We start from the raw sequence: 14,932 nt of genomic DNA on the forward strand, positions 1-14,932 counted from the left end.
GGGCTTAACTTTTTTCATCTTCTTCCGAAGTGGCTCGTCAGAAGGGCCTACTCCTCCCTCCATGCCTAATGCCAAGTGCCTGAGTCTTTGGTTCTCAAGATAAAGATTCAAAGCCGCTAATCGGCTACGTAGGGTCTTGGGGATGAATGACTTACAGATTGAACAGGATGCATGATCTTGGGGCTCGCCTAGACAAAAAAACACTCCTATGTGTGCCCTTGTGAGGAATTTGTCTCCCACAAGCACACTTCCCTTTCCTAGCTGACATGCAAGTCTAAACAATAAGCAAAATAAGTAAGAAAATCCCACCGGGCACTTATCTGTAATGGTCAAAAACGGTCTGGTCTTTAATGATCTGGAATGTGGTCGTCTGAAGAAACGCGATACAGAAGTGGAACTGGCAAATGGGCGTCCGATGATCACTGTGGCAGACAAAACTCTGATGAGGGTACGTGCAGACGTCACTTTTATACCCAGCATCGGTTTATGGCCCTGATAACCGACACACATACCCTTCTGGACTAAGATTTTGGTATACTGGCCGGATGGTGGCGCTGCAAGCAGCAACTCCTGACCCACTGTTATGAATACTGCAACATCAGAATAGAAGGGCATTTTATATTATATATATATATATATATATATATATATATATATATATATATATATATAAAAACACATACACACACAATATATATATATATATATATATATATATATATATATATATATATATATATATATATATATATATATATATATACACACACACACACACACACACACACACACACACACACATACATACATACACCTTTATGCATTGTGCAGAAATAAACTGAACACTGGCTTTGGCTTTAACATCCAACAGCCTAGTCAAAAATGTGATTACTAAGGGTCTTCCATGCACGATCCATCCACAAAACTTGTATGGTCTAGTCTAGTATGTGTATTTCAACTCTGAATAACAAATTTCAAGTAATGTTGAAATTATACAAAATGAAGACAGGATAGGATAGTACCTTTAAACTGCTTATTTTTGGCTGAATAATACATGCTTTTAAAATGCATGTCACAATCTTTGCAATATTTCATAAACTGTATTTCTTTTGTACATCTTTAAGCAACATTGTTGTTTCACTTATAAATATGATAAATAAAATAAAAGAACTATGCATATCATGAAGTGTGTGGATTACCTAAACACAATGATGTGATTCACACAGGTACAGCAAATTTCCCACAACTGTGTTACAGTCCATCATCATGCAAATCTTAAATATCCACAAATGGTCATTTTAACCATTTTACCCTGACAGATATCAAAGAGTGGTTGGGCAATGCACTGGGCAACATATAGGACTACTACAACCTGGGGATGGTAGACAAAGAATTACAGCAGCCATCATCTGCAAGGACATAGGTCAGGTAGTAGTGTCTGTCAATCAGGGATCTCTAAGGGACTACCTAAAGTTCCAACATAATTTACAGAGTTTTAAAGGTGACATAAAGGCAGACAAATGAACTGCAGGATGCTCACATATAGTTGTATTTTTCCCCTTGAATACTATAAAATATTGCAAAAAGCTGAAAATGTCTTTAGGAAAATGGTGACAGATTGGCAACACAATATTTAAATTCAACTCCACAGTTAACCCCCCCCCCACCAAAAAAAAATCACCATGGAGGAAATTTGCTTTAGCACAGATATCTCACCTGTTGCCTGTTCTGGCTGTAAATTTCCCATATGAATACCTGTTATGACATCACAATCTGCCATCCTTCGAGTTAGTGACACCTTAAGAGGGTATTATGACCCAACATGGGATAAGTTAAGCAAAACACACTTGAGAAAAAAAAATCACTTGGTATGACAATAACTTCATTAACAAAGTAAAGTAATGAGAAAGTACTATAATGGGGGCAAACTGAAGAGTTTACACACAATGCATAATACTGAAAAACAGCTGCTGTTTAGACTACAAATATTGTGTCTGTGGTATCTTAGCCAAGCAGACCCCGACCACCATCAACCAGATGACCTTCTGAACAGAGTCAAACACCTTGGACAACATCAGTCATACAAGAATGGGCAGCCCAAACTATTTTTTCTTCAATGATCTGTCTCTTATAACTAGTTTTAAACATGAAATGCGATTGTCCATGTGGATTGCTTGACTAAAATCAAGCCTGAGTGAAAAGTACAGTCCTATCCACAGACATTTTGGTAAAGATTACCAACTTAGCAAAGAGTGTAAAAAAATATATCACAATCACATTACCATTCTGTGACATGCTCAAGTGCAAAGAAAATTGATTTATAGTACAGTATAAAATGCATCCACAAATTTACAAGCATAAACAAAAATTGTGTTTTCTAAACCAAACAAATTGCACTGGTACCAGGAAAGATCATTAGATTTTAACTCCAAATGCAGGTCCCATGTCATATATTTGCATGTATGTTCCTCAGGGTCTTGTGTAATCCTGCATTAGAGGTGCCAACTGAACTTCACAATTGCTGTGTGTAGGAAAAGTATTAGTTACAATCTTCAAAGTTGCTTCCAGACATAAAACAATGGGGGAAATGAATGACTAAACAGCCCCTAGTGCTAATGAAAAAGAATGCTGCATGCAATAACTACCCCTTGGACCTATTACCGAAACAGCAAGAAACTGGTTATTTACTTTAGTACACTCAGTTGCATTTAGTTCCACTGGATAATCAAACAAGGCTAGTGTTCAGTTTAGATTTGCTACTTTACTGCTACACAGCTGATAGTGCCTAGTTCACATATGACTTGCATTTGGGGCCACCTGGCACCTCTGTTTTGTAAAGCAAAGCATGAACTATAAGCAGCAATACAAGCCCAAAATCACATCTAAAAGGCATTTCATGTGTGTATTGGCTCTTTTCAAGCAATATTGCTCCATAAAACCAAAACAGATACAATCTGATTTTGGAACCAAGAACAAGCAGTTTTAACTGTCCCCACCCAGTGGGCTGTTTGTCCTGCAGCAGGATGCCAGGGATCAGTCATGTTAAATTACAGGATTAAATACACAAAACAGCTATGTATGTATGCAAATAACTACTTTTCAGAAAGTGGGTATCAGTGTACACATTTCTAGGCAGTTTAAGCCTCAGGCTAAGTTTAATAATGTTCCCCAGTTACAAGGTCTAATTCTGTATCTTCCTGCATTTGCTATATGTAAACTCCTCATATCAGCACACCAATCTAGTCATCAAACAGCAAGAATGAAAGAAAGACACAACGCTTCTTTACATGCTAAGGTGGTAGGAGGGAGAAAGATCAACTACAACTATATGGGGAGTGACTGCAAATTACTTTTATAACAAGAATATATGCATATCAGTGTTCAATTTTAATTTCCATTTATTTACCCTATGAAGAGTAGTGTTAGAGTGTGTGTGTGCGCAAGTGTGTGTGAGTGTGTGTGTGCGCAAGTGTGCGTGAGTGTGTGTGCAAGTGTGCGTGAGTGTGTGTGCGCAAGTGTGCGTGAGTGTGTGTGCGCAAGTGTGCATCTGTGTGCGCAAGTGTGTGTGCCTGTGTGTGCACACACATACAAATGAGTACAGGGAGTGTGCAATTTCATATACATGTACTTACAAAATGGGGGTGCGAATAAATCCAATGAGAAGTGCAGCATGAACACTGCTGGATTCATTGTTCTATGTTAAAGTAGGATTAGCACAAAGACGCTGACCAGCTTCAAATCAATTAAGAGCATACAATGTGCTATCCCAGGGCTTACATTTGTTACAACTTACAAAAGTAAATCTGTCTTTTTGCAGAGAACTTTGGATGTGTGTTAATGAAGGGCAACAGCATCAACTCCCTGGAATATAATTCCATGGGGAATACAGACATAACATGAAACATAGCAACAATTAGAAGAAATCCAGTGGGAGACAAATGTCAACACTGGAAGGGCTACAAGCAGGAAAATAAAACATCTTAAGACATCATGGAAGTGAGAAGTGACAAAACCATTAAAAAAATTCGACTTCAAAGAAGTGGCAACCTGCCCAACAACCAATCAACCTGGATTTGACCAGTTTCACTTTTTGGATTCTCATGCCAAAATTAGTAAATATTCGTTTCCTACCAACTGTAAACTTCCCACTTCTCCCTGACTCTATTTGTGCCAAACAATTTTCCTATATTAATTTGATACTGTGCAATGCACTAATGTGCATACAAATGTACACAGCAGGAGTCACAAGTGGCAGTAACTTACAGTCACAACAGGCTGACTTTTGAGGTACTTGTCCTGAAGGCATGGTCCCCTCACACAGTAATGCTAAACATGATCAAAATGAAAAAAAAAAAAAGACTGCTGTCCCACCCTTCAAATTTATACTTCCTGCAGATTTAAAACATATTTCACTGGTTGACTAGCACAGTATGTGTGTGCAGAACTCATCAACCCAAGTTAGAAGGCTCTGAGCTCAAGGACACATACAAATCTTTGGAAAACGTCACTGTGTTACAGGAATGATGATATACATAAAATATAATTTTGACAAAAACATTGCTTAAATGCATAGATTAATATCTCTTTCTGTAGTTCAGGTGTGCCACAGTAAACACACATCCTGCCTTCATAAGAGCACACATTTTAAAACCTGCAAAAACTAAATAGGGGGAGATATGAGGCACAAATCCCACGACAATGTGACTTCACTTCCGATACCAAAATGGGAAGGCCATGAGCATTTTCTGACTACACACAAGACCGTACTGATGTTCACCAAAGTGACATCACTACACAACCACAAGCAGGGGCAACACAGGTAACAGCTGGAGGCTAGGAACATATGCAATGAAAGTACACTTACTCTTTCAGCAACTGTATGGTATCTGGCACCTCAAGCCTAGAATACATCAGAAACACCAGAATCAGGTAATTGGTATGAAACCCTACCTTTAGAAATACCATGTCTCAACACTGTTTCTAACCACAGAGGTGTCTTTTGTCAGACAAAAATACTGGCACTTTAGGTCTGTGACAGCAATAAGGTAAAATGAAATATTTTCAAGGTCCACCATGAAAGTAGTCCCAAAAGCTGCACGTAAAGCTTGCTGTAAGAAGGCAGTGAGCACTTTTGTTCCTACCTCCTACAAGAAATGGCTAATATTGTTCCTTGGCTAATTCAGGCAAACAGGACTGCATTTACATTGCAGATTTCCATCCATCAGCTCATATCAAGCTACAATTTCTGTAGACTATCCTCTTCTCCTCAAAAAGACCTTTTTTTAAGGAGACATTCTGACCTATTGTGCCCCAAAATAGGGTCAAATTTTTGTCACCTTAAAATAATACAATAATTGAGGTAGTTATCCTGTGCAAGCACGAGTCACAACTGGCAAGTAGCCCGGTTCATACAGAGGATTCCTCTGGGTTACAATCTGGAAGCACTTGTCTTAGTTTCAGTTTCTTACGAAGCTCTTCTGTTAGTAAGTCACTGTAATCTGGCTTCTCCTCTATTCCTAACTGCAGCCGGATGTAGCCATTGCTAGTAGATCCACGGATATTTCCTAGGTTAATTCGATTGGGTGAAGGAAGAGGAGGAGAAGGGATTGGCTGACCAGGGATTCCATTGCTGGCTGGTGAGGGGATACTGCTACCACCATTCTGGCAAACGGCATGGCCTGGCACAATTTTCAGTGAGCCATCAGAATAGTAATAATTAGCAGGGTCCCAGAGTTTTTCATCAGAATCTGACATTGTACTAGGAATAAACTGAGGACTTTTGGGCTCCTTTGGAAGATCAATTGGATAGATTATGGTGCTCTCCATACTTTTGGAGCTTTTGTCCTTCTGATTCTTCAGTCTGCATCTCAGATATACCAGTGCCAGCAGAAGGGATGTGCAGACAACACCAAGTGCAATAACCACCATCCACACTAATCCCACACTGTCTACAGAAACCTGAGCCTTGCTTGTGAGGACTGAGAAATGCGAGCCTGTCACAGTTACATAGTAACGATGTGTTGCCAACATGCAGCCTCGCTCCCTTGTGGAACAGTTATATTCTCCTTTGTGCTCCTCCTTCACATTCCAAATCACAAGCGCGTTCAGCAGGGAGTCATAGTACACTGATTTGGTATAAAGAAGAGGATTGCCATTGAAGGTCCATGTAGGCACTGCTAAGTTAGATACATGTGGGCATGGCAGAAAGAAGTTTGTGCCAAGCTGTACACTGATACTCGATTTTTCATCCAGTGTGTTGATTCCTAGAGGTAAGAAAAAAAATCACATTAAATATTTGGTTAGCTTACATTATTTCATTAGTGTAGTGAAAAGATGTACCTACGACTTCCATAAAGAAACACCCAGACTTATGTCCATTTTTTTTTGTATCTTTAGTGTGTACATGAACTTAACTGGAATCTTGTCAACCGGGACTCAAGAAACAAACAAAGGAATGCATAGTTATAACAAATGAGAAACAATATTACTTACAGAAGCAAAATCCAAAAAAAAATTTTCAGCATAAGATAAACATACAGGATACTGTATGAGTGAAATGGTCAAAGTGTGATAAACAACTTGGGGAAAATAGCAAAATATTAAATGAGATAACATGACAAAGCAAATAGAACAAAAAGGCCTACAACTAGATCAAAACATCTATCTTTCTTTCTAGCTATCCAGCCCGTTTGTTGACCACATTTGCCCCACTAGGCTAGTAGCCTCTTTTCAGGGGGGACCCAACTACTAGTGGGAAATTTGGTAGGTGCCATGGGATCTTTAACATCCATCTGATCTACCACCAACTCAGGCAGATGGGGCCTTGGCTAAACATCTCATCCAAAGGATGGCATTATGACGCTGTGGTGTCTGTCAATAATCGATCTACCTGGTGTGGGACTACACCACTGCCATTTAGATTAATGATCAATTTTTACCACAGTAGAAAAGGGAAACATATGGCAAAGGATGTGTGAAAAAATATTTTTTATCTTTTGTGCATGCACAGAAAAGTGGAAAAAAGGCACAGATTTTACTTACTTCAGAATACTTATTTATTTTTATTTACTTTACATTTGTTGACTGGGATAGTCCAACTGGATGCACGTACATTTTCAGCGGAGGCCCAGGGAGAAAAGCTCCAAGGGTAAGCAGATACAGCATTACATAACACCAGCATTACACATTACAAACAGACTATTTTTACAAGTATTACATAAGTAAGCAAGTTAAACAAGTTCCACAGGTTAGAGTTAATTCTGATCATAAATCAGGATTAAATTAAATTACACAGTAAGATGGTTAACAGATTTTTACACATTCTAGAGAGAGTTAGCCAGGCTTGATACATTGACATAGCCAGTTAAGTGCCAAATGTTGTTCGAGTCTAGTTTTAAATTGACCAAAGGTAGAAAGTAAGGTAATATCAGCTGGAAGAGAGTTCCAGGGTCTACTTACAGAGTTTGCAAAGAGAGAGTCATCGGCTGTGTTATTAATTTTGCTAGTCTGAATTAGTAGTCTGTTAGAGGATCAAAGCGGTCTAGGATTGTTATAGGGGGTGATAATATTTTTAAGTGCAGGAGTACTGTCTGGATTATAGAAGATTTTATAGGCCATAATCAGTTGGTTATACTGGATTAGGCTGGGTAGTTCAAGCCACGCAAGCTGATTTAGATTGATGCAATGATGTGTCCTAAAAGGCAGCCCAGTGGCAAACCTGGCAATGTGGTTGTAGCAAATTGAGAGTTTAAGGACAGTCTTGTTTAAATTCAACAGTAGAGGGGATGCATACAGAAGGGTTGAAAGAAGGTGAGAGCGAGCTATGGCAATTTTAGCTGGAGGGGTTAGGAAGGCTTTTATTCTGTAAAGTGACCCTAGTTTTTTATTGATGGTTTTGATAGTTTGGTTAACATGTAGGTCGAATTTTAGATTATTATCTATGATGACACTTAATAGTTTTGTAGAGGGGTCAGGGGAGATTATTGTCCCATCATTTGAATTTATGGTAAAGGTGAAAGCGGTAGACCTACGTGTTGGTGAAAATAACAGCATTTTAGTTTTTTGGGGATTTAGGATCAGACGACGTTCAGAAAGCCAGTTTTCTATTGTATTACAGGTGGTCTGGGTAGCTGACCATAACTCTACTGGAGATGTGGCTGAGCAAATCAGAGTAGAGTCATCAGCATATTGGATACAGCTGACTTTTGGGATGACAGTATAAAGGTAGTTAATGAAGATGGAGAACAGCAATGTCCCTAGTATAGAGCCTTGTGGTACTCCAAGGGTGTTAGGTAGAAGATTAGAGAGTTTGTTCTGCCAGAGGACAGCCTGCTGTCAACCATTCAGGTAGGATTGAAACCATTGAAGGGCTTTAGTATCTAGACAGAATGTTTGCAAGGTGTGGATTAAAAGTTGGTGATCAACCATATCGAATGCCTTGGAAAGATCCAAGAAGAGGGCTGAGGATATATATGTTGTGACTATGGTTTATGGTGTTGGTAAAGGCTAGGAGGGCTGAAGTAGTGCTATGATGAGGACGGAAGCCACGTTGAGTGTCTGTCATAAGGTGATTCTGGATTAGGTGGTGCATGAGTTGTCTATGAATACATTTTTCCATAATCTTTGCAAGTGGAGAGAGTATAGCTATTGGCCTATAATTGGAGAATTCAGTAGAGCTGCCTCCTTTGTGAAGTGGGATTACATAGGATATTTTCCAGATGGTGGGAATTTTAGCTTCTACTATGGTTTGATTGAGAAGTATTGAGACAGGGTAAGCAATAGCATCAGCTGATTTTTGTAGGTACTCGGCAGGGAGTTAGGTACTCGGCAGGGAGTTAATCAGCAGAAAGTGTAGTGGGTTTTAATGTTTTGATCAAGGTACGGATAAGTGAAGTGGCGACTGGTTGGAACGGAACGCGAGTAGGTTTCTAAGGGTGGTACTTTCAGGACCAAGGAAGCTAGGAGGTAGATGGCTAGCTAGGGCTTGAATTGCCTCAGTAAAGAATCAGTTAAAACTGTCAGAAACATCTTCAGGGGTTTTATCAATAGTAGCAGCAGGGATTGGGGTTGAAGTTTGTCCAGGATGTAGTAGATTATTTAAACCTGCCCAAAACTTCTGAGAGTTATTTTGATTTACTGTCTGTAAATTACAGTAGTATTGTTTTTTGTCTTGTAAAATGGATTTTTTAGTTTCGTTCCTGGACTGCCTGTATTTAATGTGATCTTGGGGGTCTTTAGAAGAATGCCATAAAGCCCATGCTTTGTTTCTAAGGGTAATTTTGAGCTTAGACTCTTTAGAAAGCCATGACGCAGTTTTTGCCTTTGTTCTCTTTGAATGAACAGGTGCATGCAAATCAAGGATCTCAAGGAATTTGTTGTTAAAGTATGCTACTGCTTTCTCTAAGGGAAGGTGTTTTAGAATAGACCAATTACATGAGTTTAGTTCTTCTTGGAATTTGGCAGGGTCAAAGTTTTTATCGTTTCTAACCTTTCTGAGTAAGGGTTGTTGGGAATTAATGGCTTTGTGCTTAATTACATATGTGAGAAGGTGATCGCTTAGGCAATCAGGGAGTGTATCAGAGGTGTACAGTTGGGGGTGACTATTTATGAGTACCCGGTCAAGTATGCTTTCTTTTTGGTTGGTTTACCTATCCTGGTAGGGGTGGATATAATTTGTGTAAATGCATGCAGGTTAATATGGGGGGGTTGGGGATTCCGAGGAACAGGTGCCTCAGTCTATGTTAAAGTCTCCAAGTAGTAGGGTTTCTTGGGGGTAGTGACATTACAGCCAGTGTAAGATATCTTCAAGTGTAGATATATTGTTACCTGGGTGAATGTACATACAGATGATATTAATGCATTTATTTTTATTAAGTTGCAATTTGGTGGCAAGAATCTCTGAGTTATTAATCTGAGGTGGTTGTATTACATCTATGGTGACATTCAACTCAGATTTATAGAGTACAGCTACCCCACCCCTCTTCCTGGAAACAAGATCCAGCCTGTGTATGTTGTAACCAGGTGGTAACACTTCATTGTCTGTAGTGTTAGGTTTTAACCAGGTTTCAGATAACAGAGAATTTCAGGGGAGTGGACATCCATAAGTGCATGCAATTCATGTACCTCAATATTAATGCTTCTAATATTGAGATGACAGGCTAGGGGAGAGTTAGCCTATTAATTGTAGGTTTGTAGCTTAGATTGCAAGTAGAGAGGGTATGTGTATCTGAAGTGGGTGAGCCAGGGTTGGGGTGAATATCACCACCAAGTATTAGGTTAAGTCTATACTTGGTAATGAACTTCAGGAATTTGTTTATTAGTTTGTGGTAGTGTTTGGATCTAGAGCTAATGTGCCTGGGGTTGAGATGTTGATACACTGAACAAGATGTTGGATAGGACCTGGTACTGTAAGTATGGTTGAAGGTGGGAGGATTTACAGCTGGGGTGATAGTATGGCCTTTCAGGACCTGAAAGCCCATGAGAAACTGGTTTTCATACAAGGTAAGGAGGTATGGTGCGACCAAGAGGGGTAGTAAAGAGGAGTATATCATTATTTGTGATTCAGCTAGTGAGTTAAGGAACTGTTTTACCTGGTGATGCAACACCAGAAGACAGAGTGGTGAGGTAATGGTACTGGAAGGGGGATGGGAGAATGCCAGATGAAAGCTAATAGGTGCTATTAAAATGTAGGTACAAGAATGGGTGTGGGAGGAATTAACCCAGATGAAAGCAGACAGGATCTAGAAAGTGGGGGAATGGTTATAGTACTTTAAATTTAGAGGTACTGAGGTGGGAGGGAATTGGGGGCAGGGAGGGAAGCGAAGAGAGCCTGAGCATAGCAAGAGCGAACATAGCGGGGCTATTGCAGTTGACAAGGTTTCAAAAGGTGTCCTAAAGCTATAAGGCAAGTATTACAGCTCTTAATATAAGAGTCAGTTTACTTAAGTTACAGGGGAATGAGGCAAACAAGCAGAAAACAGAGCCCTATGGCTGACCAAAATGGTGACCTGCTTAATTACACAGCACGTGAAAGCTTAACAAATGCTTTTTGTGTGCAACCTACTCTGCTTAAATGCTGAGAGAAACTGATTTTGTTATAGTGACCAATTGCAGTCCTGTAGACTCCGTTTTTTATGTAAATGTAGAGTTCAACTAGGAAAAGAGAAAAGCAGAGATTCTAGGGTAAGCATGAAGGCAACAACAGGCAGTTATTTTATAATAATACATTCAGAAAGGTTTGAGGGTGGGGGGGTAAAGTAGCACACTTCAGAATGGACTAAGATTTATAGCTAGGAAACCTAAGCAAGAGAGCAATGCAGTAAATAAACACTTGCCAGATTTTAAAGATATACTTGAAAAACTAAATCAATTGCTCAAAATTGTACAACTGGAAAATTGCCAGTAAAAGCACTTCAGGTATAGCTAGCCCAACTTATTCAGGTCATAAAATCACTTCTTCAATGTGTGTGTGCAAAAACACATGCAGCAAGTAGGAGCTCTGATTATACACATTCTCTAGATACAGGTTCAGTTTAAACACAAATATTACCACAGAAATTCAGTAAAATCACTAGCTACTTATAGAGACTCTGAAAAAAAATAAGAGCAGTCTGTGCAGAATCAGAATTTAGCAGCAGGCCATTCAGTTACACAAAAAACATAAAAGATCCATACAATGAAGAAACTTACACTAAGTCACACCAGGTCAGCCAAGGGGGGAAGAGAAAGGGAAATCCTAAACACTTATATTTGAAAATGATGCCTGTACTGAATTGTAGCAGTTTAACCTGTTTGAGGAAAGAGGGGGGTGGGGAAAAAGGGAAGGCAGTAGGAGTGGTTACAGGGAATACCCTGATTTGCTCAAGACACCACACCAGAGGTAAATTGAATGTAAGGGCCTAAAATCTACACTCAGCACTTTAATGTTATTTGCACTTTAATTCTAATGTTACTTGCACTCAGCACTGTAATTTCACTTATGTTTAGCAGGAAAGACAGACCAACAGTGCACAATTTTGGGAATTTTTACGAGGGTTACTTGTTCAAATGTCAAGCTATTGCAGTTTACAAGGTTTCCTAAGGTGTCCTAAAGCTATAAGGCAAGTATTATAGCTCTTAATGTAAGAGTCAGTTTACTTAAGTTACAGGGTAAGGAGGCAAACAAATAGAAAACAGAGCCCTATGGCTGACCAAAATGGTGACCTGCTTAATTACATAGCACTAAGTGAAAGCTTAAGAAAGGCTTTGTGTGTGCTACCTACTCTGCTTAAATGCTGAGAGAAACTGATTTTGTTATGGTGACCAATTGCAGTCCTGTAGACTCCGTTTTGTAGGTAAATGTAGTTCAATAAACAAGTAATCTCTGTGGTATCCCCGAAGTCTCAAAACAACCCACTAAAGTGTAGTGGGTCTAAAAACAAAACAGTGTAAGAAACTTCTCTGTGTGGAAGATTTTCAGTCCATATATTTCTAGTTAATCACTGTATATTAATCAGATCAGACAATAATAGTAGAAGTAGCGAACGTAAACTCGTCAAGTCAAAAAGTAATAATAGAAAATATATAATTCTACAGCATTACTAAGTATTCGGAAGTAATCCAAGCAAGGCAGGCAGTCTGTTTCCAGTCTAAAATCCTTTATTAATGTAAATGTAGTTCAATCTGCTTAAATGCAGAGAGAAACTGATTTTGTTATGGTGACCAATTGCAGTCCTGTAGACTCCATTTTGTAGGTAAATGTAGAGTTCAAACTAAGTCACACCAAGTCAGCCAAGGGGGGGGGGGGGGGGGAGAGAGAGAGGGAAATCCTAAGCACCTAGATTTGAAAATGATGCCTGTACTGAATTGTAGCAGTTTAACCTGAAACAATAAAACATCACAAATTATGTGAACTTGAAACAATAAAACATCACAAATGAGATGACAAAACCATTACATAGACTTGTTTGGGGGAGTAGCAGCTAAATATCTTAACATGTTTGCCATCACATGAAAAGACAGAGGAGATGGTTAGAACAGTGTCATACAAAAACGTTTCTTATGGTTCTCATTCACTCTTTCATTCTCCAATTACCCACTTAAGGATAGGAACTATTATTCACATGATTGAAAGCATAGAAAGGATAGAACAAACAGCTGGTTAATGCTGCTTAAATTTGCTTACTACCACAGTGATCCTTTATCAGGGCAAGTGGCTTACAAAATGAATGAATGGATGGATGAACCATGACTCAGAAATTTTAGCTCTACATTGCCCACTGCATATATTAGAATGTTATTAACACCGTCACCCTTCTAAAACCTCATTTTATGTGCCACTAAACTGACCCATTGTGGAACATGTAGTTGTTATACCTGGCTGGACCCAGTCAACATTTACATGACTGTACATACAAGACATCTTCTCTGGGGGGAGAAAATAATTAAGATAAGAACAAAGCATAACATTTAAAAAAAATGCAAACACCAAGAAATCTTTCAGGCAATAAACAGGAAGCATTTATTTTTTAAAACACAATAAACGTGGTCAACTTACTTGTCTTTGTCTTAGTTAAGCATAAAGCACAATTGCCATGTTCAATGTCCTGAATCAGAAATGACCAATCATCAGATGGGGACCTGCAGAATCAGGAATTTGAAAAGCTTTAGTACCAGAGTTTGACCTTTTTTTTCATCTGGTTTGTTTGCTCTATCAAAGCTGATAACAGTACAGCACTGTTTTCCCACTCAACAGTAAGCTGCAAATTTCACACAATATTGTTCATGTTGTCAGTGAACAATGGAATGCTCAGTACTGCCCATCCACGAAAAGAAGGCCCCAGCCAAGGCAATCAATGGACCAAAAATGCCATACTTGCAGAAGACTGTGTTCACCAACATACAACACAACCTCGATGTAATGATACTATACAGTTAAGATGTGAGAACATTTAATTTCTTACTTTGGTTCCTCTTTCCCCTTTCTGATTCACCTATCTCCTTCTAGATATACTGCAGACGCCCCAAACAACTTTGAGTACCCACTGTCACTGTTATATGGTGCTACAGATTCCATGGTTTTGTGGAAAAACAAATGCTTGCTAAACCTGGGAAGCCTGTTACAACATTGCATACTGGCAACTCCATAACCACGTCCGCTTTCCTCAAAACAGCAATGTGCAGAGTGCCCAGAAGAGCTATCCAGCAAGCTGGCATCAGCCCCACCAGGGCTATCCAGCAAATTGGCCTCAGCCTCACCAAGGTTATCCAGCAAAGTGGGATCAGCTACCCTTTTAAAACAACTTTGATCAACCTCCACAGTTCTGCACAACATAATTCATCTTCCAGTTAAAATACTCAAAGAAAATCTCACAATTATTTACTGTTAATTTAAAATTACTCAAAACAAGGAATGTGCATTGTGAGGCAATACAGAAAGATTCTGACATCAGATGATTACTATTTCATTCTCCTAGTCTGTTCTTAACCATATTTAATGAATAAACCACATAAAAATAAAACAGCAGCTTTTTCCCCCAACAAAGCATACATGCAAATTACCCTTCATCTATGCCATGCATTCTTAAATTCTGCTATGATTTTTTGACTATAATATAGAGAAAGTACAGTTGTGTACACTTACCATAAATGTAGATGTTCATGTGTATTCACTGTTGCAGTCATCACATTTGGGTTATCTGCCTGTAGGTAGCCATCAGCTGGCCTGAATACCAGAGTCTTGGGATTTCTGCGTCAGATGCTGTCGCTTCTTCCATGACGTCAGGTCGTCAGGGGTATAAAACATGCAGCCAATGCCATCAGTTTTTCTTGCCCCAGATGTCAGGTGCACCCAAAATAGGAAGCAATTATATAGTGTGGAACACCCCCAGCAAAAATCAAATACACATAGAATAAGATATGCCAAACCAAAAAGGATAGGTGAAAGCAAAGACAA

The 14,932-nt window shown here is 39.1% G+C and overlaps 1 protein-coding gene across 1 annotated transcript in view; it reads right to left on the bottom strand.

The window, feature by feature from the left end:
- Nucleotides 1-3,503: 3,503 nt before the first annotated feature.
- SEMA4C (semaphorin 4C) overlaps nucleotides 3,504-14,932 on the bottom strand; it is a 150,518-nt gene continuing 139,089 nt past the window's right edge. Inside the window, exons 14-15 of the mRNA XM_044084386.1 lie at nucleotides 13,535-13,617; nucleotides 3,504-6,263 (exon numbers count right to left, since the gene is read on the bottom strand). Of these exons, the coding sequence (XP_043940321.1) occupies nucleotides 5,407-6,263; nucleotides 13,535-13,617 (940 nt within the window). The 3' untranslated portion in view covers nucleotides 3,504-5,406. The remainder of the gene's footprint in view (nucleotides 6,264-13,534; nucleotides 13,618-14,932) is intronic.

Source organism: Protopterus annectens, chromosome 9.part0 (assembly GCF_019279795.1).
Source record: "Protopterus annectens isolate FY-2018-M chromosome 9.part0, PAN1.0, whole genome shotgun sequence".
NCBI classification, from domain to species: Eukaryota; Metazoa; Chordata; order Ceratodontiformes; family Protopteridae; genus Protopterus; species Protopterus annectens.